The following is a 27,374-nucleotide window of genomic DNA, read 5'->3' on the forward strand; positions in this document are numbered from 1 at the left end:
ATTCTTCATTTTCTCTCATTCATATATGTGAAATATTTACAAATAAATATTTTAATATATCAAATATTATTTTATTAATTTATTATTTTATTCTCATTTTATATGTAAATTTACAATTAAGAAGAAAATTATATTTGAATAATACGTAATGGACGGCCATCTTGGTACATCAGTTTCCTCGAAAAAATACTAGAGGCACTGTACGCACAATATTCATTTTCATATTATGACATATTCTCATCTATACTCATAGAAATGTAATAAAATGTTTTGACAACTTGTCAAAATAAAAAAATGTCAAAAATATGATTCTCTCTCTTAATTGGCTTTTAACTTATTTTTTATTATACCAAAGGAATGTAGAAAATTAATATAATAATAAAATATGTGTATAGTTAAAAATAGTGTAAAATTGTGTGATATCATAACAAATTATGAAATGTCTTTTGTGTGAAGACAAGAAGAGAATAAATGAATTGATGACACATTAATATATATTTACTTTCTTAATTTTAATTCTTTTTTTTTTTTTTTTTTTAAGAAAAAATGATCTGTAAAATACGTACTTTATTTAAATATATATTTATATTGGGCATTCTTCTTTTATTAATTCAGGTACGCATATGTGGATGAATAAATTATTCATTGGCTTTGTATTTTAAAATGAAATAATAAAGAAACGTATTAATAATACAAAATTGATATTTTCATTTTCAGTTATTTTTATTTCATGATGCCAAACTTTTAAACGAAGATGGTAATCTATTATGCGTATATGTGTATATATATATATATATAGCTCTTTTCACAATATATCAATATAAAAAAAAAATTGATTATATATTTATACAGATAAAAATATACCTGTGATATTGTGGTGGACACCTTTCGGTAATAACGGATTGACCAAAATATGTGGATACAATAAATGTTATTTTACATATAATCGTACATACGAAAATAACTCTCGACTAAAAGTATTATTTGTATATTATTGTTACTTTATATACAATACAAAGCTCTTATTAAATGAAAAATACATTAGTTTCTGATTAATTTAATATGTATTAAATAATAAAGAGAATTTAAATTAAGTATAAATAATAATACATATATATATATATATATATATATATATATATATATATATATATTTTTTTTTTTCCAGGCCATTTTATTTTATGGAAGTAATTTTCAAATTAATGATTTACCAAAGTGGAGATCTGCATTTGTGCAATGGGGTTTGATCCACGAAGAATCTCCTAGAAATAATCCTATATTCGTACACTACAAAGCTTTAAATCTTTTTAATTATTCCTCAACTTTTAGTAGATTCAGTAATGTACCACTTTATTCCATCGATCTACCCAATGAAGAAGAACTATTAGGTATATATATATATATATGATAAAAAATTTATGCTTTTATTATAATATTTATGTGGGATTGTAGGAAAGAAATATTTCGTACCGACTAAAGAAAAAACGGATTTAATCGAAAACGAAAACTTAGCACCATTATTGTATATTCAATCGGATTGTAATACTGCAAGTAATAGAGACTCATATATTTTAGAATTAATGAAATACATTAAAATTGATTCTTATGGTTCGTGTATAAATAATGCTCGCCTAAACGAAAGGTATATATACATATATGTATATACATATGTACGTATGTATGTATATATTGTTATAAGGTTAAGATTTATAAGAAAAGAATACGTACATTTAATTGTTCTAATGTCGATTTAGGTTAAAAAGTAATTATTTAGATAAATTAAATAGCAATGAGTTCCTATCGTTTGTGGCAAAGTATAAATTTACATTAGCTTTTGAGAATGCTATTTGTAATGACTATATTACAGAGAAACTTTGGAGACCACTTGTCGTAGGATCTGTACCTATTTATTATGGATCTCCTTCATTCAAGGTACGCTTTATAAATATTAAAAATTTATTTACTTTATGTCAAATATTATAATGAATTTTTTATTGTTAATTTATAGGACTGGTTACCAAATAATAAGTCTGCAATTTCAGTATTAGATTTTTCTGAACCTAGAGAATTAGCAAATTTTCTATTTCATCTTTTAAATAATGATATTGAATATGAAAGATATTTAATTCATAAAATAGGAAGAGAAGAAGAAAGATTAACGAATAAACGATTATTAGATGTATTGAAAAAAAAATCTACGAAAGATGCACATAATTTTGGTTATTACGTAGAAGAATATGAATGTTTCGTTTGCAAACAAATACATAATTCTCAAATTAAAGAAGAAATAAGTATTGTTTCGAAGAAACATTATGATTGCCCTTTACCAATAAATTTATTATCGGGGAAAGCCGATGAAAATAATTTTTGGGTAAATCAATGGAACTTAGAAAAATGTGGGGCAAAATTGTTAGAACATTATGTATTAAATAATATAACTATTGATATTAAAAAGTATGATGTTGAAAAATTTGAATTATATAACAAAAATAATTGTTAAATAATTATTCATATATTAATTATGTACAAATTATGACCGCTTTATTCAGTATAATAAATTTGAAAAGATAAGAAAGAAAGAATAAAATAAAGTTCCTTACGGTTGATGCTTGATGAATGAAAATATTCTATTATTTCTGTGCCTTGCAAAACAGGAATGTTTTATTTTAAGCCTGTATTGAGATCTGTGTATGTAATTTGGTGTTGATTAGATCATTACTCGAATTAATTAGACTTACATTCAAATCTGTATAATGTTAAATCGTATAATAGAAAATAAGTAATTCACCTGAGTATTAGCATTTGTATATTAAAAGTATCTATTAATTTGCAAATTTAGCCTGTAAAACTGGTGCAGGCACTTTCATTAATTCACACAGATGATTTCTTATAGGCCTTAATTCAGTAACTGATTGTTCCCAATCTGTACCATTTAATTCTGTCAATATACTTCCTAAGTCTTCCTCGGATAAATCCATTTCTTCTCCGTAAAGCGTTAATGCTTCATAAGTACGTATAGCTGTTACTTTGCGTAAACATTTATATTTGTGGCATAAAAATATACTTAATTGACAAAATGCTCTTTTTCCTATGAAGCCATGCACCTATAAATAATTAAATTTATAAGATAATATTAAATTGCAAATATCCTTTTGAATAATAATCATCATTTTACAACGATTTATTAACAAACCTGTAAAAGTTGACAAAAAACGTTTATGCTACTAATTAGCAATTTTGTGCTGGTTGTATATTTTATTTCTTGTTTCAATAGCAATAATATACGTTCAGGTATATCACTGTCTGGATCATCTAAAATTATTTGTATACACCCTGAACTTAATAATCTATCGAAAAATGCTAAAATTGAAGTAATCATTCTTTCATTCTTATGGCTCTCTTTGAAAATATTGACCATTTTGTCACATAAATCTCTCAGACTTTTTTCATCTATTTCTTTCAAATAAGTGAATAAAGCCACACTAGAGTACTTCACCTATGTAATATAAAAATTAAATAAGAAAAGTAGTTTTGAATTTTTATAATCTATTTTTTTGTAGTACTTACTAAAGATTCACTTAAGCCACCAACACTGAATATAATTCCTCTCAAAAGATTCATAGTATAAGGTGGGAATTCCAACATTTTTATGAATCGTGGAAATGTTACCGATTCCATTCTCCATTCTATATTATTTTTACATTCGCTCAAAGGAAATATATTTTTAAGTTCAGAATGATACGGTATATTTGGAAGTGGAGGTTCGCTGATGTATGAAGAAAGAAAAAAGAAAATGAATATAATTATTATATAATTATTGAATGTAAGAAATGTGTATGACTGACCTATGAATTAGAGCACTGAAAACAATGCCAGCCTGAGCACGAATTCCATCTATTCTTTCGACAGCTTGTTGAGCAATACCACCAATAATATTCGTCATTAATGATTCATTTAGCAAATATAATAAGTTAGCTTGCAGAACTAAATTAGTGAGCACCTTAAAAGAAAGAAAAATTATTTTAACTGATATTATTAATAATAATAACACAGGCATATTATATTGTGCTCACGTGTAAACCAGTCATAGCTGCTTCTCGTACCCAAGCACCAATATCTCCACGGCTATCTATCGTATATTCCTTTAGAGCAAAAAGATAACAATTGTATATTTGAGGAGCGAATACTTGCCACACATCTGTAAAAATGATAAAACATTTTTGAAAGTACACCATCCAATTTCACATTAATCAATTGTTTATTAAACATACTTACCTGCCTCGTTAATATTTAACGTTTGTATTATCATTGTCAAAGAATGTAATGCTTCTTTCCTACTCTCCGCCCATTTTAATGTATCATCTGATATACTTGTACATTGAATTAATGCTTCTATAATATCCTTTACTCTTGACTTTTTTATAAAAAGAGGAAAATGTCCTATCAAAATAGAAACTGTATATATCCGTTTGCTACGCGTACATTAACATTTGAATAAATCTTATTATCTCACCTACTGCTTGTGCAAATCCTATTCTGACCACTTGGCTACTCGATTTCAAATTGTCTAAATAACGATTTACTACGGCATTACAAATAATTGGATCCATGTTTGTGTAATACTCAGTAAAAAATTCTGTATGTGCTTCTGCAGCTTTTAACTTGACTGCAGATACCTCGTGACTTAAACATTCCTCCAATAAATTCTGCCAATCGTCTTTAAAATGAAATTCATATAAATAATTTATAATTTAAATAATTAATAAAATTGTTCTATTAATGGAATACCTATAATATTAGTGCAGTGAATAGGAAAATGAACGATCGAGCATTTCTTTATGAATACGGCGCAAGCTTGCTTCATCAGTTCACCGCCTAGTCCTTTAAATTGACCTCGTTTTTGAAACGTACATATTACACTTTTTATTTCATCCACAGCTGAGGATTCTGAAACAAAATGGTATCATTTACTTTCAAATCTTATTATTATAATAAATATATTATAATTTCATGTTAGAAGATTAACCAATTATTGTTTCGATTTTTTTCCCGAAATGATTATACAGAGCTTCTAATATTTCTGCAATAGATAATACTGCTCCATGTCTAACATTCAAATCAATTGAATTCAGCATATCCAATAAATTTGTTATTACTATTTCTATCATATATTGTGGATCTGCTGGTGTTAAATTAAACAGAGCCTGAAATAAAAGGTTGGATTTTAAATAAAATATAAAACTAGATATAACGTGATAAAATTATAATCATATTTTATCAGCTCGTTACTTTGGCTGATAATTCTCTAATTGCAGTATCCCAATGTGTAACCTTCCTTGTGACCAAATGTTCGATCAAAGCTTTGGTATATTCTTCATATTGAGCAATGTGTACACTAAAAAGTATTATGTTATATTATATAACATAAAAAAAAAAAAAGAAAAAAAAGAAAAAAAAGAAAGTAGAAATTTGAATGTTCTTACAAATGAGAAATATACCTTATTTTAAGAAATGCATGACTTCGCACGCCTACTTCAAAATAATCAGCTACAGTCAATATATCTATACCATGAGGAAAATTTCCTTGTCTTCCAACATTTTCTTGAAATGCTGCCGAAGCTGCGCGTCTACAGTTTATCTGTAAATATTAATTCATTTAGAACTTTCTCGTTCAATTTAATCGACAATAAAAAATATCTATACCTCTCTGTCAAAACACGTTACTACTAATAAAGTAGCTGCTATTTCCTTTACATAAGGTTGAAATACATCCGGATCATATGCTCTAGGAAAAGACCAACAAATGTAACATGCTGAATCTCTGATTAAATAACCAATTGAACCATAAGCTCTTGGTTCGTCAAAAACAAGTGCTTGAAGTACTACGGGAATCACGTCACTTAAACGATGAGGTAACAATAAACCGCGTCTTCCTGAAATGCATGTGATGCACATGTTAGTTAAAGTAATAAAAAAAAAAAAAAAAAAAAAAAAAAGAAGATGTAACCCAATACCTAATTCTTAAATCTTACCTAATTCTGCTAATGCCAAGCAACCACCATGCCATGCAGAATCTGATTCACGTCCAGAAAAGAGATTTAATACAAATCCTACGACGTCGTCTGCTAAGTCTACTGGTAATCGGGCTGTTATTCTACCAATACCTTTTGCAGCAGACCACCTACCATCGATAATAGAGTATATAATTTGATTAGAGTTAGAAATAAAACAAAAAGTATAATAATATAATTGCTTTTATTATTCTTTGGATACCTAATAGTGATGGCTTTATCTCTAAGACCTTGAATTAAATGTTCAATAATATCCTCTATAGCTGGTGGTATTTCTTGATCTTCATTATCATTTAATATGTTCTCCTTATTATCAATGCTTTCAGTGCCATTGTTTTTATTTAAATTTGGCAACAAACTAATCGGTCTATTCATTCTTTGATATCTCCAAGATGCTAATTTTGTTCTTAATAACACAAAACCTAAATATATGAAATGATATTAGGTTAATAACAAAGAATTATACAATAATTTGTAGAACTTTCAAATATCATATATTACCAATGCGTTGCACAACTTTCATCCCAAATTTTCTTATAAGATCTGCTGGATTATTACTCAATTGTAATTTTGAAATTTTTTCAAAAAGCATTGTGCTGTACGGCCGTACATCTTCTCGTGCACCGTGTTTTAATATTGAAGCTATTACAGCTAAAGGTCCATGTCTTAAAGGATCATTCTCAACAGACTACAATAAATATAAATAATTCTAGATTAAAAAACTAGTAAACATAAAATTATAAGTACGACCATGATATTATGTACCTTCAAACACCATATTATCATTTCTTCGAGATACAGTTTTTTCACATCTGATCTTGTCAAAAAATTAGCTATTAAAAATACTGCTGCTACGGCACATGCATCCTTCGATAAACAATATAATTTGCATACTTTCATAATCCTAAAAGAAATATACAATAGTATATTTATTGGCTCATTAAATACTACATTTATAATAAATATAAAAATTATTCATTTCTTGCAATTGAAATTAAGCAATACCATACATAATAACATAATAATGAATGAAGTAAGAATACCTGACCATGATTGTTTGCTCCGGATCAATAGTATCAGATGTTTCTAAGCGAGACAATGGAAATGGTATTTTTGAAATAATAGATAACCATATTAATAAGACATATCTTGTTTCCCATGTATCTACATCGTTTGGATCTTGTTTCTCTAATAGACGTAATACAGGTAAAAGGTCTGCAACCTAGATAATAATTATATTAGATATAATCTATAATAAAAACTAAAATATATAATAAAATAAATACCTCATGAGGAAGATATGTAACAATCTTTTTGTAAGTCTTAACAGACATAATAATAAACAGATACTTGAAAGCATTGTGTTTCATACTTTCTGTAGAATTATCATCTCTGATAATCGAAAGTAAAGACTCTAAAATATTTTCAAGATACGGATCAAGAAGTTGACGTTGATCTTGATACTGTGACAAAATGAAATTAAAGCGATCTCTGTTTCTTTCTGTAAGACTTGGAGATAAGTCTGTTTTTCTTATATCCTTGATCAATTCGTTTACTTCGTCTACTTCTTTGAAAGCACTAAAACCACAACCTATACTTTCTGGATCTGGACAATCATTTAGCACCATTTTGGTTATATATCTTTAATATTCTCTTTCACTCTTGATTAATGTATAATATTAAACGAAATAAAGATCATCCCTTATATATTTTATATGTATTTTAAATATTGTTATGCATATCAAATCTACAAAAAAATTATTATTGCGCAAAACCGGTTATATGACAACAAAAACACAATTTGACAGATCGACGAATATCTGTTCAATAGAAACAATAAAAGGAGTATACTTAGGCTTAATTTTCATAAAACTGACTGACTGACCAGAAATTGGATTATTTTGTAAACCAGTCTTCTATATGCCATAGACTATGTAATACTGATAGAGGCAATTGCATTAAGCAATATATATATATATATATGGAGGAGAACTCACACAGGAGCCATCTGCAGTGAAATCATGATACTAATTTAAAATTTCTAAACAATTTAATTAAAAATTCGTTCTATTTCCGTCATCTAATTTCACTTTTTTACTTACACGATTAAAAAATATTAACAATTTTTATTTAAAAATAAATTAAAATTTTGAATGAATTTTTGTAGATGTCACTAATGACGGTATTGTTGAAAACAATGACAACGCGATTGGATGGGACCTTACTTTTGTCAAGATTTAACCAATCAACATGAAAGTTTCGAATAAGAAAATTCACAAAATACAAAATATATATTTATATATGTACATATATATGTACGCACACATACACACACACATATGCATAGTATGTTCCAATGCGCATGTGAATTGGATGCGTAGTCTAGAGAAATGTGGTCAATTTCCCAGTCTGTGCCTCTGTGGTGTTTGTATAATAGGTTACACTATATCCGAATATGACATTTGTAACTTGTAAATATTATTTATTTTATCCAAATAATTTCACTTAGGTGTCTGAACTGATTAATAAATATTTCGATTCACCGAGGAAGTGTGTGTTATTTATTAGTTAATGTGAGGTTATGATAAGAAAATTGACTCGCGCTACATCCTGTGTCCAATGTTTACTATTAAACAATTCTTAAAGAACTTTAAAGGTAAATCATTCTTTATTACATCTTACGTATATGTAATAATATATTTTATTGTTTAATCTTCTCTTTAAAATTCACATAACCTCCTATTTAGTGTGCCTGCTTGTTTTGACATTTAGTTAGATTCGAACTGTAATGAGAGTGGATAGTGAGACGATTTCTACGATTAGTTTAAGAGAATTAAAAAAAAAATATCTTTTTTTATGAATGTTGTACGATAACAAAAACAATCGCGATTTTTATCATATTTTAACAAATATATTATTTATTTGTTAATATAGTAAGATTATTTGTTTTATAATAATGAAGATAAGCTATACTATCGCAATAGTTTTACCAATAAATAAAAAAATAAAATGTCTATCAGTAAATAGACATTTAATATTTCAGAAATATAATTAAAACTATTAAAATGCATGTTTAGTAATATATGAAATATATAGAAGATAACAATTAACATGATTATACCCCTTGAAAATTCTGTTATTATGAATGCATTTTTCCAAGAGATTTATTACATGAGAAATTAAATTAGATTTGTTTAACCAATAATAAAAACTTAAAAAAATCTTTTACATATGTTATTCCCACAAAATTGAAATATATAGCTACTTTTTGTTGTTTTGTATATTCCATTAAAAAAAAAAAAAGAAAAAAAAAGAAAGAAAGGAAAAAAAGAAGAAAAAAAAAGAAGAAGAAAACAGAAAAGAAAGAAAAAAAAATTATTAAAGCAAGGACAAACTTGTATTAATTTAATTTATACACAAGTCAAATATATACTATTAAAAATATCATTGCATATTAGAAAAAAAATTGAAGTGAACTACTAAGTATATATACTTTTGTGTTTTGTTATGATTGCATGTTTGAATGATATTTTTTTATGATTCTAATGCAAAAATACTTTTTTTTTAAAGGATCTTCTATATAGTTCAGTCAATTCTAATTTCTCTTTTCAGAATGTGATGGAATATTGTCGTACCAGATATGACATTAAGTGAATTTAACATTGATAAACTACAATGATTGGTGCACCTAGTAGTTTAGAAGATGCGTGTCGGCAGGCTCAGGTTAAAGAATTTATAAATTCTTTCTCTTTCTTTGAATTCTATTAAATTTGATATTGATATAAGATATTATGAATGTAGGAAATGATAAATCATGCATCAAGATATTGGAAAAATGTACAGGGACAAAGTTCTTTAAATTTAGCGACAGATAAATTGGTAACATCACAGAAAAAGGAATATGCTCCTTCTAAGCATAGTATCCAAGCTAAATTAACAAGGCTTTATTTTGAGGAATTATCTAAATTTCCTCATGCTACACCTGACTCAGTCTTGGTATGTTTTAATTTAAAAATGATTGACAAACTTTTATGATCAAACTTTTATCATACGATTTACTGTGTAATTTACTTTATATATATATATATATATATATATATATATCATGGTTATAAATTAGTCAATTTTTTTTTTACTTTATACAATGATTATACAGAACAATTTAGAGAATGAATGTGATCTTTTGGGACGATTAGTGCAAAGAGAAGGCTTGCACACATTAATTGTTAATCTTTATGCTGGTAATAAAGGATACTCATTAGGTGTTAGAAATAGGTATGTTGTTGTTCATATATGTTAATAATTTAGATTATACTTATATATTATCTATTGTTATCATTATTTCATAAATGGTTAGTTCAATAAAATTGTTTTCAGTTTGGACAAGGGAAATCAGTACGAAAAAAATTCTTTACTTTCTGAAACTCAACTGATGGGTTATGAACAGGGTGAACTGCTTTCATGCATAGACAATGGCCAATTGCCTGCAATGCTAGCAGAGCAGTTAGAAACTAGCCACTCTCATTTATTCTATGATGGCTGCATAATAGCTGAAGTTCGAGATTATCGTAAAGCATTTACTCATAATAAGCCTGAAGTTCATCATGTACTCCTTAAACCTACGACACAGGTAGATAAAAATGATAAAAATGATAAAAATGATAAAAATGATCATATTATCTCGTGTAATTTTTATAGAAAAAAGATCTGATTATGTTATTTATTAATATTCATTTTTGACAATAATTAGAGTGTACTTTCTGATGTATCAACTCTAACGAGCGGTGGAGATTGGAGTCATGAAGAAAGATTAATGCTGGAATCGCAATTAATCGCAGCTACTCAAGGACCTTTATGCTTGGATCCAAATCCTGTTCCTAGTATAGCTACAACGCGTCTTAGGCAGTCTAAACCCCTTCTTACAGATCATCAACTGATGCGTCAAGCCAAAAAGTTTTCTCAGGTATTGATAAAAAAAAAAAAAAAAAAAAAAAAAAAAAAAAAAAAAAAAAAAAAAAAAAAAAAAAACTTTATCTTAAATATGAAAATATAAAATTTAGTTATTGAATCTCATTACAATCCTATATTCCCTATAATTAATTATAGGTTACGGTAAACCGAAAAAGGAAATTAGAGCAACTAGCACAGCCAGATGGCTTAACAATACAAGATTTAATGCAGAAACTACGTGCTAAAAGAGGATCAGTGACTAGTACTGCCTGCCCAACACCTTCCCTTGTAAATCCTCCTCTTCTTGCCCCAAGTTCACCGATTGATGTTTTAAGGTCATTGATAATATCTTCTTTACTAATTTTCATTTGGTCCTACTTTCTATTATTTAAAAAAATTATATGCGTAGATATAATTATATTAAAAAAGAGAATTTTATTAATCAGATTTGCGAAAGCGTATGAGAGACCGCGAGAAACAAAAGACTGTCTGCCACAAGTTATAGAAGAGTATATATTAGAAACTGGCGGGAACCAAGGTGAAGTAGATCACATAAAGCTTTCAATTTTGCAAAGACCTTCTAATTCTGAGTACCTGGGAGAGCTTTATATGGATAAAAATCACCGAGAAGGAGAAAAAAATGGATCTGCGTGTCGGTAAGTTTATTTTATTTTATCTTTATTTATTTGTGTGTTTTTTTTTTTTTTTTTTTTTTATCCTAAATATCAAAATTTTAATATGAATCAGTTCATCTGTTGAATGACTTCATGCAATGTCAAATTTTTTTTGTTTCCTATAGGTTCACATTAGGGACAAGAGCTTTAGCAAATCATTACATCCAACAATTTACAGAAATATTTACAGAAGAAGGTAGGAAAAATGTTCGAATAAAACATGTAGTACCAGGGCAAACGCCTCGTGTTACATGTACTCCTGGCATGCAACGAGCGCATCAACAGGTTTATATTATACTTAATATCGTTAGTAAAAATCTAAAATGGTTTCTCCAACAATTTATTGACATTTTCTAGGCACAACAGGCAAAGGCAGCACAGTTAGTAGCCCAACAATTGCAACAAGCACAGTCTCAACATGTAGCTCAACAGGTTTCTTAAATGTGTTTCTATGTATAATGTGTTATAGATATGATCGATATTTACTACTATACAGATCAAAATTGTTTGTTTCAGATTTTATCACGAGCACAAGGACAATTGAATACTTTAGCTGGGCAAGTAGCATCGATGAAAGCCATGACAGAAGCTACTACATCTGTGCAAAATAATTTGGGAAACATGGATATCACAAATGTGCCTCAAGTTATTTCTCAAAATGATACTACAACTTTGAACACTGGACAACCTTTATCTAATGGAGCATGTACAGCATCTGGTTCTGTACAAATTGACACATCTACGATGTCAGTGACTGACAATAACTCATGCAATGGCTCTGGAATATTAGTTTTTCAACAAAAAACTGCTACTGCTGTCAATAATACATCATCTGCTAATGTCTCCGTTTTGGTAAGATACATAAAAATGATAAATGATAAAGTATATTATTTACAATATCTGATAATGATGTATTCTAAATGAAATATCTAATATGTTTTTAGCAAGCTCAATTACAAGCAGGAACACAAAGTTGTATAACTGAAACAGTTAATCAGAATCAGAATGAAATATCTTTCAAAAAACATACGACTAATCCAGCTATAAGTGCCCTCGTTACTTCTCTTATGAACTCTGCTCAGCAATTCCAACAACAAGCTGCAGGTATGTTTTTGTTTTTCCATAACAATTGTTACTCTTTGATGACCTATAAAAATATTTGATATATACTCCTATATAGCTAATGCTGCAGCAGCTGCAATGAATAATAATGCACAGACTACAAATAAATCGAATAATGCAGCTATTCTTAGTTTACTAAATAGTAGTCCAGCAAATATAGGACAACAGAAAGTTCAGCCACGGAGGATCTCTTTAAATGCTTCCATCCCATCTAGGGTTATTAGTCATGGCAATGTTATAAATGTGCCCAGTACTACGGGTCAGGTATGTATAATAATAATAAAATATATATATATATATATAAGTTAATTTTCTACCAAAAAAAGGAATGTTATTAATTTTTACAAGACAATCAAAATTACTTTTATTATTTTAGGTAAGAGTTAGTTTAAGTTCTGCACTAACAGGACAGCTGGCTTGTAAACAGCAGCCTGTAAAAGCAACAGCTGTGAGATTAGCTAGGGTACAAGATCCCACTTCAACTCTCGGCTTATCAATGCCAGGACTTTCAGCTTTGCTTGCTGGTACGAAAAATGATTCTACATAGAAAAAATAATTCTTATCAATTTAATATATATATATATATATATATACACACACCTTATATACAAGTAATATATATAATTTTTTATTTTTATAGGCACACCATCTGCAGATAATCCAATCCCTGGTTTCAATTCTACCTCACCGTTACTTGAACGCTTAACTGCTTCTTCCAGTCAAAGTACTCAACCAGCAAGTCCAATGACTAGTCCACCACCTGCCAATGTAAATTTGCAGGGTGTAAATCTCACTAGTTTGCCTAATTCTATCAACGGACTTCAAAACGTTCAGGTTTTAAAGAAAAGCTTATTTGTTTTATTCAATATAAGACAGAATATTAATGAATTATTATTTATGTAATAGGTATCATTTCCTGGCTTATCACAACCCATCACAATGTCATTGAATGTGTCAGCAACAACAGGTTCAGTTACACCTACAGGTGTCATCGTATCTCTACCTATATCATCTGCAACTAATACTTGCACTACAGTTTCCAGTGTTAGTTCAAATTTATATATAGACATATACATATAGAATAAAGTTTCAATACTAATAATAATTTGATTTCAGATGATTGCTGCTACTGTTGTAACGACTGCCATCGCTGGAAGTACACCAACTGTAGTAATCGCGAATTCTGCTAATACTCATTTGTCATTACCAATCGGTATAAGTTCTTTATAAATCATATATCATACATATCGTTAGTATCATTAATAAAAATTATTGATATAAAATAGTAAAATTTTTGATAAGAGAAATTTACATTAATTATTAAATTGTAAATTTCAAATATTCGTAGTTGTATATAATATAATTATAATTATTTCAGCCCAAATTATACCGTCAGGAGTAAAAGGTTTATCTCAACAAAATATACGCAGCACTAATACAGTGACTTTATCACAGGTATTGTGTAATGTTCTAGTATAATATTATATATTATAATAAATTTGCATGTATAATATTAATATTTAGGGTGGACAAGCAATTCAACTTATCGGATCTCAAAGGCCTCGACTTAATCATATGGCTCGTCAAGTACAGCCAAGCCAAGTTAAATCGACTGTTTTACCAAATCAATTAGTAACAGTAGCTAAAACAGTAACAGCAAGTCAGTTGATATTATCTGGCAACAAGCAAGTGTTAACTCCTATAATGGGTAAGTGATTTATATAAATTTAATGGACAATTGATATAATATTTCTTTAACACGTTCTCCAGCAGTATCAGATATTTGTGACATTCCCAATTTTGATTTAAATATGAATAAACACAAAGCATGATTTGTAATAAATGTTTTTCTTCTATCCTATTATCTTAGAGAACGTGTTAATTCAATTATTAAATTTATACAATATTTTTTCTCTTACAATTAACAACTATTAAATATATTATTTTCTATTATGGTTTTTTTGTTTGTTAGCAGCCACCAAACCTGTGCTTATGGCGTCTCAAACAACGCCTTCTTCCCAAATAGTACCTGCAAACAAACAAACTTTACTCACGAAATCTTTGCATGCTAGAGTTTCTACAGGACAATGTAGTCAACAAACACAAAGTCTTGGTATAACTACGCTATCTCAACAGCAAGTATGTATATATGTTGATCATTTATCAAAATAATTCATTTAATAATCATTAAATTAATATTAGGAATTTTACCGTTTTATTTACGTGATAAAGATTAAGAAAAGAAAAAAGATATATTAATTTCTTTCTTTCTATTCTTTTTCTAATTATTATGATTTGTTTTTTAATTCTATACTATGAAATCCGTAGTTACAGAGAACTGTGGTAAAGCCTGTACAGTTGCAACAATTGCAACAATGTTTAGCCACTCAACATAAAGTGGCCGTTGCAGCTGCCAGCTCGCAAAACAGAACGCAAATTGAAAATCAGAGGAATTCTGCATCAACTCCCGGAGACGATGCTGTTTGAAAATGTTGCAAATATTAACATTTTCTCCTGTTACATTTAATAATTGAAGCCCACCTTAGAAGAAACATAATGAGGTGGTTATATGTGGTTAATACCATTTAGTCATAAATATAACTTCCACGTTACGTGTTGAATTACATCGATTAATTTCAATTTCTGTATTGTCAGAATTTTATATGGGAAACTGTTCGTGCTTTACAAACAAGAAATTTATCAATCAGGCATCGCATAATATAATATATCTCGCCACAAAGAGTGCAATAATTTTTTTACTGCAAATACATTGATTTTCTCTCAAAATGTTGCTTTAAGGAAGGTTTCAATTATTGTATATATATATAACTTATACATACAATATATGATTCGTTTTATATTAAAAGGAAAAAAAAAGAAAAGAAAAGAAAAAAAGAAAAAAAGAAAAAATGCAATAAATATTTCATTTTTATTGATCTTTACCCTTTTTCATACCATTCTGCATTTACGATAAATAATAATTTTAACTCTAAAGTAAAAGTAACAACAGCAGTATGGTTTTGATTTCAATCGTAACATATGTATGCCTGAAAAAGATATCTACATGCTATTGTTTATTATAGTACCATAACAAAATTGGTAACTGTTTGCATATATGATGTACGAAAAATCACATGATAAAAATAAGCTTGATCTGTTGTATACTTCGATCTATCATCCCACATGCTGTGCCTACATGTTATATTTTTCACTATAGAACTTTTACCGATTCCTTACAAACTTGTATATATAACATACATAAAACGTTTTATTTAATTATGTGACGATACATAAAATTATAATGTAAATTAAATTATTTCTATATAAATAAGATATACATGGAAATATTTCAGTAACAACGAAGATTCGCAAAGATCTCTGTTAATTCTATATCTAGGAGGAAGCAGTCATAATTTCTATACATTAATAAAGTTGTAATATAGGATGCACAATATATGCATATATATATTGTGTAAAATTCATTTAAGCAATGCAATTCTTATTTAATGAATTACATTAACATGAAATTTTGTATATTAAATATGCGTGCTGAAGAATTGGCAGTAAATCATTTATAAAGAATCTATGATATATTCGATAAATAATATTAAAATACAGATATATATATATATATATATATATGTATGTATATATATATACATATATACATATATACATATATATATTATATACATACATATATATATGAATTTAAAGTATAATTCAAGTTTCAATGGATTTAATATTAATAAAAATTTGTGAATTGTACAGTGCAAAAAAAAGAAAAAAAAAAAAAAAAACAAAAAAAAAAGAGAAACAACTGATAGTATGAAAGTTTGAATTGTTTTTATGTAATAAACATTTTAATTAATCGTTTCCATGGAAATTATATTTTATTATAATAAGAAATTATTAACAACTAGTTATTTATGACCAAAATATAAAAAAATGTTCATCGAATTTGTAAACAAGGATAATTATGTAACATAATGTACATACTATATATTAAAAATATGTTACATAATAAAACAATCAAGAAAAGGTATTGAAGTCACAGCACTCGTTAGGCAGAATTTCCCCATTGGATTAATTAATGCACAATTGTAAATATATATTAATATAGTATCATTTACAATAAATAGTTATTCTTCATATTTCTAATGTAAGCCATAACCAACCGAAGAAGAAGTACTCCATTTAGTATAAATCTCTATGTAGTAAGAATAAAAACAAAAAAATTATTAATACAGAATGCTTCCTATAAAATAAGTAACGTTATGAATGAATAAAAAGCGTACAAATTTGTACAACTGAATAATAAAATGTTCCAGCAAATACCTTAAATATATATATATATTTTTATAGTACCTGCATATTTCTCAATGCATGGCAATAAAAATTGCACGTGGTTTATATAGTTAATTATATATTAAAAAAATATTCTATACTATACGTACATATTCTATACTATATGTACACACATATATATATATACACATACATACATATATATATATATATATACACACATACACACGCGCGCGCATACACATATTATTATACGTATTATCTATCACATGTGTTCTATAATAATATAATTTCTAAATATGCATAGTATATGAAAAATATATACAAAAGTAGAGCAAATAATGTAAAAAGTAAAAAATGATCCTTTCACAATTGCATACCATCATTCCTAAACTATGTCTTCAAGATTTTCTTATATTGAGAGTTTCCATAAAAAGAAATACAATTTAAGTTTAATTAATTGTATTGTATAGATTTTCTATAATGAAAATTATTATATTGATACTTATATTAAAAATTTTTGTTTAATTCTACAATTAAATATATTATTCTGTTATCACATCTAATACTCTTTGTACATACTCTCACAAAAAGAAAATCTTTTATATATAAATCATATACGCGCGTGCGTGTGTTCGTGCGCGCGCGCGTATATATATATATATATACATATTATATATATATAGTAATTGTGTTCTAAATTCACAAGTATTCATGTGTAAAAATTAAATTGTACATCTTGAATGTACAATCACATCTTGTGATGAGACTGATATATAACATTTCTTATACATAAATACTGAGAAACAATTTCTTTATAAATTTAAATAAAAAATAATGTTCTTCGTCCCTACTTATCATGAATACAATACTCTTTGTGCATTATTGTAAATATTATTATATAGTTAGAATTCTCTAGTATATATCTATATAGTACATATAATTACAAAATATCTTTTTCTTATTGCAAAGAGATATCTAATGTTCAATTTTTCGAATAAATAATGGTAAAATTTGTAAGAACTAGATAGATATTTATGATTATATAATGTGAATAAACAATGCTTTTGAAAATCTTCGGTATCCCTAATTCTATATGCTTTGGAATATAATTTTGATTTGTTCAATATCTAATATAATTAGTAATTATTATAATATTTAAAATTATTTAAAAAATTAGGTATATTTTCTAGAAATATTAGGCAATATATATATATATATATATATATATATATATATATTCCAATATTAAACGATACAATTATACTAATGTGTAAATCGATCTTCTTAATTTTATATAATAACAAAATTTAGTAGTTTAATTTATTAATAATTATTATAAAACTTCTGTTTAATAGCACCCAGACCCAGCTGTATGCAATCACAGATATTTCTTTGTAATATCACATAAATAGGCATGTGTGTTTCATTAAATCTTTAAATTAATTTCTATTTTGTGATAATAAAAACAATTAATTTATATCAATATTGAAAATAGAAGCTATAACGTTTAAAAGAAACGACATATGGCAAGCATAGTAATATAACCGTCATAGAAAACATTATCTAATTTTTGTATAAACATGACTTGAAAATATTTAAATATTAAAAAGATGTTAGATAAATTACAAATAAATCATTTAACTGTTAATATAATAAAATGTTCAACACCAATATTTCAGTCTACTCATGAGATCTGCGGAACACTTACTCAGTAAGTTTATAATAATAATAATAACAATATATCTCAATTAGTAAATGATATTAATAACAAAATACTATAGAAGTGTGCATTGCTGCAAATTATAATGTAACAAAACAGTTTTTCTTAAGAAAACCAAATAAACCTATATATAAAACATCGTTAAAAGAAAAAGTATACAGAAGTATCCAATATCCGCCTGAAGTATTGCACGTAATATTATATTGTAAACTGAGTTTCATATGATAAAAAAAAAATATTTATCTTATATACTTAATGATGGTTGATCTACTTCTGGTCGACTATCAGGAGGATTGCATGATTGTTGTTGTTGTTGTTGTTGTTGTTGTTGTTGTTGTTGTTGTTGTTGTTCTTCTTCTTCTTCTTCTTGTTTGCTCTTTTCCATTCCCCATTCGCTTTCAGGATCAGAAAAAATATTCGAATTGTCCAATATATCATCGTCTAAAGATATATCGGACAAATTCTCTAAACTTTGTTGATTTGCTTCAGTGTAAAGAGATTCTGTTGTGACTGCAGTGAACACATCAAGTGTCTTAATCATTGTTAATTATGATAATAAATTTTTTATATATTAAAATATATTAATTACCATCATTTAATGTATGCTGAGATAGCCAAGTAGGCTCATCCCAACCGTCAAATTGTAATTTTGTATTGGTCTCAATTTCATCAACAGATAATATTCCATGTGAATCTGTGTCAGTTACATCAAATATTTCTGTTACCTGTACTTTATTATTTTCGTCCATGTAATAATATGCTATTACAGCTTCTTGATCTGTAGTTACCTATAATATTAATTATTTTCTCACATTCACTCAAAATTAATAAATTATTTATGTGAATTTAAATATTTTTAAATTTTATACCTGTAATATATTTTCAAAAGTATCATCCACTATTCCAATATCTGACACATTTATAACACAATTTGTTTTATTATTACATTCTTTCCACGATTGTCTGTAAGAAAGTATTATATCTTAGAGAAGAACAAACTAATATATTTTTATTACGTCTAACTTTTAATTATTAATCAATTTAATAAACTAAAAATATAAAATCCAGCAAATCAATATACAATTTGTAAAGTTAGTATAATGAATACTTACAATTCATTATACTGGAGTGTCAAATTTAAACTCTTTGGATTTTTACACAATGCATCATTGTTTTCTGTTGATTTGATATCATAAATATCTGTAAAATATATTGCATTATAAACATATGCTCTTATATACATTTTACATTTTTTTTTTACTTTGCATGATGCATAATGAAAATATAATAATTAACATTACTTACTAGATCCATATTCTGTAACAGCTAATTGACACTTGATTGTCTGAGGTATTGGTTGGTAATAGACATTGATTTGTGGAAATACATAAGTCAAATGTTCCAAGATATATCTACTCGCTTCAACAAGATTATTCCGTAATTTTGGAACATTTAATATAAATCTATAATTAAAATAATATTATATTATTCATTAACTACGATATATACATATACGTGTGTGTGTGTGTGTGTGTGTATGAATAATATAATAAGATGTAAAAAGGTTTATTCGAAAGTCAAGAATAAAAGTACAATTACTATAATAAAAAATATAGTAAGAATAACAAAGCATTAAATATGAGTATATTAGCATATTGGCTAAGGAGCATAAATATGAGTGTATGAATATATTAGCTGATATAATACTACAAAAAAAAAAGTCAGAAAATGTAAAAATAAAAGATATAAAAAAATTAGTACTTTAATCCTTACCGTGAAGGTTTTAAATGTTTAGCACAATTCAATGCACATAAAGGTGTGCGAAGTACATTTCCGATTACTTTGTATTCCACATTATAAGTTTCTATTTTGTTACCAACCAAACTATTAAATAACATGCATAATGTTAGTAATAAAATCATGCAATATAAAACTCTTATATTTTAATAATTGCAATGATTAATAAAATGTTATTTAAAAACATAACAAACATTAGAAATGCAGATATTAGAAAAATTAATAAAGCTGCATACACAAAATATAAAATTGATTTGTTAAGTAACATATACTTACTTCGTAAATGTTGCATACACTACATCTGCTGGCAATGTACAAGGTAAGCTAAGCAAGGAGAGTAACTTTATACTTCTATGTTTAAACAACCAATTAATAAGACCTTTATTTGCTGAATCTATGGCATCTTGAAATATAGTCAAAACGGTCTCTGGTAAATTAGCTACCAACGCTTCCTAAAATATATTATAATTTTTACTTGTCACAAATAAAAAAATCAGAGAATGAGTATACTAATATAGACAATTAATATTTAACCTGTCTATGCATTTTACATTCTAAACATTCAGGATCATATTCGAAACTCTCATCTAGTGTCTCCGATACGACGAATGTAGATTGTACAGCAAGGCACCTAGTACAATTAATTAAGTTGTTGCGATGTAAAAATCTTAAAGCGTCATCAAATCCTTGTTTACACATATTGGATAAAATCTGAGAAAAGTATATACATACATATATACATATACTTAGAAAGTTTTCTATACCAATTACAATTAATATTATGATTAAACTTTATCTTCTCACTTTTGGATTTGGTGGAAAAAGTATTCTAGCAAATCTACATATGTTTTGTTTTGAAAGTTCTATACTTGTATTTGCCACATTCACCTGAAAAGTTCAATAAAACGTTAATTTATATTTTTATATATTATATTTATTCTTACAAATATGATATATAACTTACATGAAACAATTGAGATGATATATCTCTAGGACAAATATCACTTTCTCCGCAAAAAGGACTAACTGTAACAGTATTTTCATCAAGCGTAGGAAGATTATCACTGAAACCACCATCTATGTATCTGATTCCATGAAATCGTGGTGGCAATATACCAGAGAAAAAAGGAATAAATGAAGAGGCCAATAGAGCCTATATACAACGAGAACTTTCAGAATAAATATATGAGCATGTACCAAATAAAAATAACATTACACACTTTCAAATATTTTCTATTACCCTAAAATGTCTACCTGAAGTAAATCTTGTCTTGAGTTATAGTGCGAAACTATCACATTTTTTCCATCGTATACCCTGGTCAAAGAAATATGTAATTTTCCATTTACACGAATGTGTGCATCCTCTGGCAGAAACTAAAATGACAAAATTTATTTAATAAAATATAATGGTTTTCTTTTATACGTTATATAATATGAACATACTTTTTGTAAACTCTCCAACAATATATCATGTACATTAAATGATGGACTGAAAGCACCTAGTGTATGTTCTCTGGCTTCTCGTGCTACACGCAACACATTACTCGTAATTTCACCTGCAAAAATTGAGTCATAAAAATCCTACTTATAATATAAAAATAAAATTATTAATTCTACAGTAAGAAAGTATTTATATTTCAAACAATTACTCGAGATAATAAATATATCGATTTATGAAAAAAAGAATATCTATCAACATTCATACGATAATTCAAATTAATATCTTATAATTTCTTGATAAAATATATTTATACAGATAATATTAATGTTCTTTAGACTTTATATCTATTGATGTTTTATAAAATAATTCTAAGAAATAATCATAATCTTTAAAAAATACAAATATGAATTAGCAAATAAAATAAAAAAGAAAAGAGATTACATACTATAATCTTATCAGATAAATTCTTTTGTCCTAATCATTTGTATCGTTATTGTCTTCTTTATTAACATTTAATAAAGAAGAACAAAGGAACAATTGGGAAATTTTATTATATTCTTTCGTTCAATCAATCTTATTGGAGATATAATTAATTTTATCTCTCTCAAGCACTTGATCTTTGTTCAATTTTATCATTATCTTTTAAATCAAATTTAAAATTAAAAATATATATGTGTACTACCTATGTCTCATTACGTTATACGATATAAAATTTAGACATTTGAAAACAATTATATGAAAGGAATATTTGTGAATAGAAATATATAATATTTGCTTTACTCAGTTTCTTTTTTACATGCAACTACGAATTGCGTGAGAGAATGAAAGAGAGAGATACGGAAAGATACGTACGTAGATTAATATAATAAATTATGTTTCACAAACAACCACGGGTTGAATTACATCATTTCAAAGTGATTTCATGGTCAAAGAAAAAAACAACTGTTGTTTACACACGAGATTATTCGAGATATAGCAATTCGGCTTGCAATCGAAATGATTGAATTTTTATACATACAAATTTTTCGAAATTATAAATAATTATTTATATTTGGAATACCATAAAATATGTTTATATGTACAAATATTGACATCGAAAATTAATATTGTATAATTTTTTCAAATGAACATTAGCAGAGTCGTCATTTTTTTTTTTTTCATAGTGAATTAGAGATCAGGAAACTTTTGAGATCCAAAGTAAATATATGTAATCTCTATTATATCATCAGGATTAGATAAAGAAATAGGAAATAAATAGTAAGAGGTGTTGACAGTCTATCTCTAATTTGATCTCACTTGTATTGGAATTTCCTAGAAATTGAAGTCACTTATTAAGTAATAATTCATTGATAAATTCAATCTGTACATCATGTTCTACATGATACACACACACACACACACACATGCGTGTGTCTATATATATATATAGTTCTCATTAAACAATAGTATCAATAGCATTTATTGTAACTTCTTCGTTTACCATTACAAGCACCAATGTTACATCTTTCATAATATCTGTCTATCACCACAACTCTTATTTTGGAAAAATGTAATTGATAAATGGCCTTGCTACTACTTCCGATTATTCTATTCTAGGAATATGATATAACCTACTTATTAGATACGTATATAGTGGTCAAGTTTATTAGATTTATAGATGAGTAATAAATAATTAAATATTAAAACAAAGTCATTTAACATTACTGCGTTTTAAAGTTTATCACATTTACTCATACTGATTTGATCAAATACTATCAGCTCATTTAATCCTACTCACGTTAATAATAATGATTTTCTTAAAAGAGAAAACAAATAAGTATTATATTAAAACAAACACAATTTATGAAGCATATGTCATCATATCATTATATATATCTATAAATTATACAGAATTTGAATGAAACCAATATATGAAAATTATTTTCTAAAAAGTTAAGAATAACTTTTTGTAATCTCTCAAAGAAACATACAACAAAGGGATTTCTAAATAGACGTATTGCTCAATAGTATAAAGTATTAATGATTTAAGATATTTTATATCTACTAGATATATATATATATATATATATATATATATATATACACATATATATATATATATATACAAAGGAGTTCACTCACCGAGGGGTAAGTCACAAAGAAGACAGCAGGCAGCGATAGCACCAGCCGATGCTCCACTAATCTTATCCAGCAGCAAATGCGGTGCATATTTTTTAAAACATACTGCTACACCAACATGGTAAATACCAAGAAAACCACAGCCAGCGAAAGATAAATTCATGTTGTGAAATCTATTTAAATATTTACCCCCTGTACAATTTTCTTTCATTGACTAATTATTCTAGAAGGAAGACAAGTTGCTAATAAAAGGCACTGTGTTTATAAATATTTTTATTATTAGATTATATATAACACCACCAGCAAGTGTAATAACTCGAATAAAATTCTATTTCAAATCTCGTACTCTATTTAGGTTGGAAACGTCCTCACTACTGTGCGAACAACAGCTGTTTTCACGAAACACTGAGAGATAATCTTCAGAATGGATAACAAAAAAAAAAACATTACATACAAGTAAAGAGATATAACTTGTGTAATGACGTGATTCGTAAATACGTAGGCTTATTCCTTATTGGTTGATGATAAGTGGTGTGGTGATCGCTCCACCCATCAATGCGTATGTGTATTTGTGTTAATGCGATTTTTTCGATGACTTTTTTTATCAAAAATACAAGGATACATTTTAAATCTTTCCGCATCTGATTTCTGCATAAGATCTGCATTGCTCTAAATTAATATAATAAATCTGATTGACTTAAAAGGTCTAGAGGTTAAGCACTTAACCTCTGTAAGTATGCTAAAATATATACAGAGATTTTATATATATTATTGTATAAAAACTGACGTCATACTCTCTCAAGACTCTCGTGAACGCGTAATATTGACAAATATTATTCTGATTATATAATATTATAAATTATTTCGTTTTATTTTTTTTTTCTCAGCTAAATCTTTGTCGATGTATAGTTTGAATTCTATCAGACGACGTAAAACGTTAATCGCACTGTTTATAAGCATAAACTTATTACGTAATTAGATCTGCGATCTTAATAAAGCTTTGTTTCAATCTATCTCCATATGCGCGCTCATATATGTAGATGTGTACGTGTACAAATACGTACATTCGATGCAATAAATAAAAATAAAATGTATATACAAAAAATATATATTTGTGAAAAGTATTAGAAATTGCATATATAAACGTTTGAATAAATCATGAATATAATAGATGAGAATAATTTGTTAAATGTATTAAATACAAGTTTGGTGACTCGTAATTGGAATGATTTATATGACAGCCTTAATCCAAAGTCTTTTGGCATTATTAAATCCAGGTATATACAAATTTAAAATTATTACGTATATATTTATTTCTAAGCGAACTAATAAAAGATTATGTTTCAGGCAATTAATTAAAGTCTTAGCAAAAATTGCTGAGATAGTTGTGAACGAGGAAAATGATATACCCGATAAGCTTAAAATTATATTGTTGAAATGTTTGGGCAATTCTTGTTTAGATGTCTACACGCATGCAGATTATGAATCGAATAATACAGAATATGGAAAATATTGTAAAAAATTGTATGCTAACTTAGCAGAAGATAGATTAAAATTTCAATGTGAACAACAGGAAGAAAATATCTCCTTTCCATATAATGGTATTGCAGAATGGACTGTAGATTATATTATTTTAAATTGTGATGTTGCATTGTCTGAAGAACAAATACAAGTGTTAAGATTATGTATACAGTTTTTATGTAATCTTTTTACGTTCGCTTGCAACGATAGAAATTTATTGCAATGTAAAAGGATAAAGAATTATTTAAATGGTACAACATTCCAAAATGCCATTATGTAAGTTTTTTTAATGACTTCTTTAAGAATACTATAAATTTTCTATTTTTCTTCTGTAGCAAAATTTAAATTGTTTCTAGAAAATTCATATGTTTTGAGGATATTTCAGTAGCCAGAGCAGCTTGTATGTTCATACATAATGCCTTGAACAAATTTGGCCAAGATTATTTTACATGGAATGATAAAATCTATGTATGTTCTCAATTGTTAAAGAAAGTTGAAGATTTACAATGTGCAAGGGATGCGTTGCTATGTCTGTTAAATCAAGAAAATGTATTTAAAAGCGTTTATGAAGATATCTCAATGGAAAATAAGTTACATTTACTTCAAATAATTCACGAAGAGGCTCAGAATGTGATTTATCGACATGAAAAAAGTGACACAGGATTTACTTTCTGTCAGAAGCTTATCGATTTTTTGTCAGATCGCTTTTGCAAAAGAAGTGATCTTATATTAAAAACCAAAGACACGTATTTAAATAATTTTGAGCCTATGGAAATAATTATCCTTCTTGACATATTAGGAGTGCTTACATCAGAGGCCAGAGATGAACTTTACATCATTCAGAATAATAGAAGTCTTCTTATAAATTGCTGCTGTAAGTATTGATATATTAAACAAATATTATAAGATCAACTTTTGATTCATTATTGTTTTTATCTACAGATTTATTGAAATCTTTACATATGTGTGGTAAAGAATCAGAGAATTATTTTACATCTATACAAAGATTGAGTGACGTAGCACCATCTACACAAAAAAGAGAATACGATCTAGAACACCATCCTGCTTTTGGCTTTAAAGCAGGTTTGATAAGAATAATTGGGAACATGTCATACAAGAATAAAAAATGTCAAGATATTGTAAGTAATACTGGAAAAAGATCTTCTTCAATGTACGCATTCACCATCGATAAATATAGAATCTATTTATCTTAGATTACGATGACGTTTACAAAATATCGAATCTTTTTTATCATATGATTGACAAATAGTCTAAATTTCAGATACGTGAAACAGACACTATTCCTCTACTTTTTGATTGTTGTAATATCGATGCCCGAAATCCATGTATCCTTTCGATAATCATTAACAGATTTTTATTTTTTTTCATTCTTATACTCGATCTAATAATTTTATTTTCCTTGAATAATGATCTATTCAACAGTAATAATGCAGTGGATTATCTTAGCGATTCGTAACCTATGCGAAGAAAATTTGGAAAATCAAGAAATTATTCGTAATTCCACAAAAATCGGTGTTATGGATAACACTATTTTAAAAGAAATGGGATTAACTCTACAGGATAACGAAAATGGAAAATCTATCGGAATCGTACCGTTATTATGAATCAATAAAAACTTATTAATATAA

At 27.0% G+C, this 27,374-nt stretch overlaps 5 protein-coding genes across 9 annotated transcripts; 3 read left to right on the forward strand and 2 right to left on the reverse strand.

The window, feature by feature from the left end:
* Positions 1-276: 276 nt before the first annotated feature.
* Positions 277-2,793, forward strand: LOC124429778 (alpha-(1,3)-fucosyltransferase 10). Of its 2 annotated transcripts, none has more exons than XM_046975437.1 (7): positions 277-615; positions 718-757; positions 853-977; positions 1,169-1,388; positions 1,453-1,678; positions 1,755-1,932; positions 2,009-2,793. In XM_046975437.1, the coding sequence occupies exons 1-7, from the start codon at positions 547-549 to the stop codon at positions 2,498-2,500; spliced, it is 1,350 nt and encodes a 449-aa protein (XP_046831393.1). In that variant the 5' UTR covers positions 277-546; the 3' UTR covers positions 2,501-2,793. The 2 variants fall into 2 exon arrangements, with proteins under 2 accessions (XP_046831393.1, XP_046831394.1); XM_046975438.1 differs by having other exon boundaries at positions 279-615; positions 1,453-1,642.
* On the reverse strand, positions 2,494-7,943 carry LOC124429777 (tubulin-specific chaperone D). Its single transcript, XM_046975436.1, has 18 exons — positions 7,358-7,943; positions 7,115-7,293; positions 6,837-6,975; positions 6,573-6,759; positions 6,274-6,493; positions 6,033-6,181; positions 5,704-5,933; positions 5,499-5,638; positions 5,290-5,395; positions 5,027-5,204; positions 4,789-4,947; positions 4,514-4,717; positions 4,276-4,440; positions 4,074-4,198; positions 3,846-4,000; positions 3,568-3,766; positions 3,194-3,496; positions 2,494-3,104 (listed from the first exon to the last, which is right to left on the reverse strand). The coding sequence occupies exons 1-18, from the start codon at positions 7,697-7,699 to the stop codon at positions 2,823-2,825; spliced, it is 3,462 nt and encodes a 1,153-aa protein (XP_046831392.1). The 5' UTR covers positions 7,700-7,943; the 3' UTR covers positions 2,494-2,822.
* Positions 7,944-8,461: 518 nt separating this feature from the next.
* LOC124429810 (transcription factor SPT20 homolog) lies at positions 8,462-16,451 on the forward strand. Of its 2 annotated transcripts, none has more exons than XM_046975480.1 (21): positions 8,462-8,727; positions 9,684-9,794; positions 9,873-10,067; positions 10,228-10,346; positions 10,449-10,701; positions 10,822-11,034; positions 11,178-11,356; positions 11,468-11,677; positions 11,821-11,980; positions 12,053-12,127; positions 12,212-12,547; positions 12,640-12,799; positions 12,876-13,081; positions 13,194-13,341; positions 13,458-13,651; positions 13,724-13,861; positions 13,934-14,030; positions 14,196-14,272; positions 14,342-14,525; positions 14,790-14,956; positions 15,146-16,451. In XM_046975480.1, the coding sequence occupies exons 2-21, from the start codon at positions 9,747-9,749 to the stop codon at positions 15,302-15,304; spliced, it is 3,318 nt and encodes a 1,105-aa protein (XP_046831436.1). In that variant the 5' UTR covers positions 8,462-8,727; positions 9,684-9,746; the 3' UTR covers positions 15,305-16,451. The 2 variants fall into 2 exon arrangements, with proteins under 2 accessions (XP_046831436.1, XP_046831437.1); XM_046975481.1 differs by having other exon boundaries at positions 14,793-14,956.
* Positions 16,452-18,416: 1,965 nt separating this feature from the next.
* LOC124429811 (1-acylglycerol-3-phosphate O-acyltransferase Pnpla3-like) lies at positions 18,417-24,415 on the reverse strand. Of its 3 annotated transcripts, none has more exons than XM_046975482.1 (13): positions 24,208-24,415; positions 22,089-22,201; positions 21,900-22,019; positions 21,610-21,798; positions 21,450-21,533; positions 21,180-21,356; positions 20,922-21,097; positions 20,622-20,732; positions 20,154-20,311; positions 19,961-20,048; positions 19,718-19,811; positions 19,438-19,636; positions 18,417-19,358 (listed from the first exon to the last, which is right to left on the reverse strand). In XM_046975482.1, the coding sequence occupies exons 1-13, from the start codon at positions 24,413-24,415 to the stop codon at positions 19,093-19,095; spliced, it is 1,983 nt and encodes a 660-aa protein (XP_046831438.1). In that variant the 3' UTR covers positions 18,417-19,092. The 3 variants fall into 3 exon arrangements, with proteins under 3 accessions (XP_046831438.1, XP_046831439.1, XP_046831440.1); XM_046975483.1 differs by having other exon boundaries at positions 21,610-21,730; positions 21,886-22,019; XM_046975484.1 differs by lacking the exon at positions 20,622-20,732.
* Positions 24,416-25,338: 923 nt separating this feature from the next.
* On the forward strand, positions 25,339-27,374 carry LOC124429813 (ataxin-10). Its single transcript, XM_046975489.1, has 6 exons — positions 25,339-25,481; positions 25,552-26,001; positions 26,082-26,599; positions 26,668-26,864; positions 27,008-27,071; positions 27,169-27,374. The coding sequence occupies exons 1-6, from the start codon at positions 25,363-25,365 to the stop codon at positions 27,348-27,350; spliced, it is 1,530 nt and encodes a 509-aa protein (XP_046831445.1). The 5' UTR covers positions 25,339-25,362; the 3' UTR covers positions 27,351-27,374.

This window comes from Vespa crabro, chromosome 16, assembly GCF_910589235.1.
Source record: "Vespa crabro chromosome 16, iyVesCrab1.2, whole genome shotgun sequence".
NCBI lineage: Eukaryota > Metazoa > Arthropoda > Insecta > Hymenoptera > Vespidae > Vespa > Vespa crabro.

What these genes read in the sequence shown, in the direction of transcription:
- LOC124429778 (XM_046975437.1), top strand. Translation starts at nt 547, where the DNA reads ATGATCTGTAAAATACGTACTTTATTTAAATATATATTTATATTGGGC. An exon ending in AAAATAACTCTCGACTAAAA is followed by an intron (nt 978 to 1,168) that starts GTATTATTTGTA and finishes TTTTTTTTCCAG; the next exon opens with GCCATTTTATTTTATGGAAG. An exon ending in GTATATACATATGTACGTAT is followed by an intron (nt 1,679 to 1,754) that starts GTATGTATATAT and finishes ATGTCGATTTAG; the next exon opens with GTTAAAAAGTAATTATTTAG.
- LOC124429777 (XM_046975436.1), bottom strand. Translation starts at nt 7,699, where the DNA reads ATGGTGCTAAATGATTGTCCAGATCCAGAAAGTATAGGTTGTGGTTTT. An exon ending in GAAAGTTGTGCAACGCATTG is followed by an intron (nt 6,494 to 6,572) that starts GTAATATATGAT and finishes TCATATATTTAG; the next exon opens with GTTTTGTGTTATTAAGAACA. An exon ending in GTGGCTTAAGTGAATCTTTA is followed by an intron (nt 3,497 to 3,567) that starts GTAAGTACTACA and finishes TATATTACATAG; the next exon opens with GTGAAGTACTCTAGTGTGGC.
- LOC124429810 (XM_046975480.1), top strand. Translation starts at nt 9,747, where the DNA reads ATGATTGGTGCACCTAGTAGTTTAGAAGATGCGTGTCGGCAGGCTCAG. An exon ending in ATTCCAACAACAAGCTGCAG is followed by an intron (nt 12,800 to 12,875) that starts GTATGTTTTTGT and finishes ACTCCTATATAG; the next exon opens with CTAATGCTGCAGCAGCTGCA. An exon ending in TCATTTGTCATTACCAATCG is followed by an intron (nt 14,031 to 14,195) that starts GTATAAGTTCTT and finishes TAATTATTTCAG; the next exon opens with CCCAAATTATACCGTCAGGA.
- LOC124429811 (XM_046975482.1), bottom strand. Translation starts at nt 24,415, where the DNA reads ATGAAAGAAAATTGTACAGGGGGTAAATATTTAAATAGATTTCACAAC. An exon ending in TTTTTCCACCAAATCCAAAA is followed by an intron (nt 21,357 to 21,449) that starts GTGAGAAGATAA and finishes TACTTTTCTCAG; the next exon opens with ATTTTATCCAATATGTGTAA. An exon ending in ACACTCCAGTATAATGAATT is followed by an intron (nt 19,812 to 19,960) that starts GTAAGTATTCAT and finishes ACTTTCTTACAG; the next exon opens with ACAATCGTGGAAAGAATGTA.
- LOC124429813 (XM_046975489.1), top strand. Translation starts at nt 25,363, where the DNA reads ATGAATATAATAGATGAGAATAATTTGTTAAATGTATTAAATACAAGT. An exon ending in ACATTCCAAAATGCCATTAT is followed by an intron (nt 26,002 to 26,081) that starts GTAAGTTTTTTT and finishes AATTGTTTCTAG; the next exon opens with AAAATTCATATGTTTTGAGG. An exon ending in TCTTCTTATAAATTGCTGCT is followed by an intron (nt 26,600 to 26,667) that starts GTAAGTATTGAT and finishes TTTTATCTACAG; the next exon opens with ATTTATTGAAATCTTTACAT.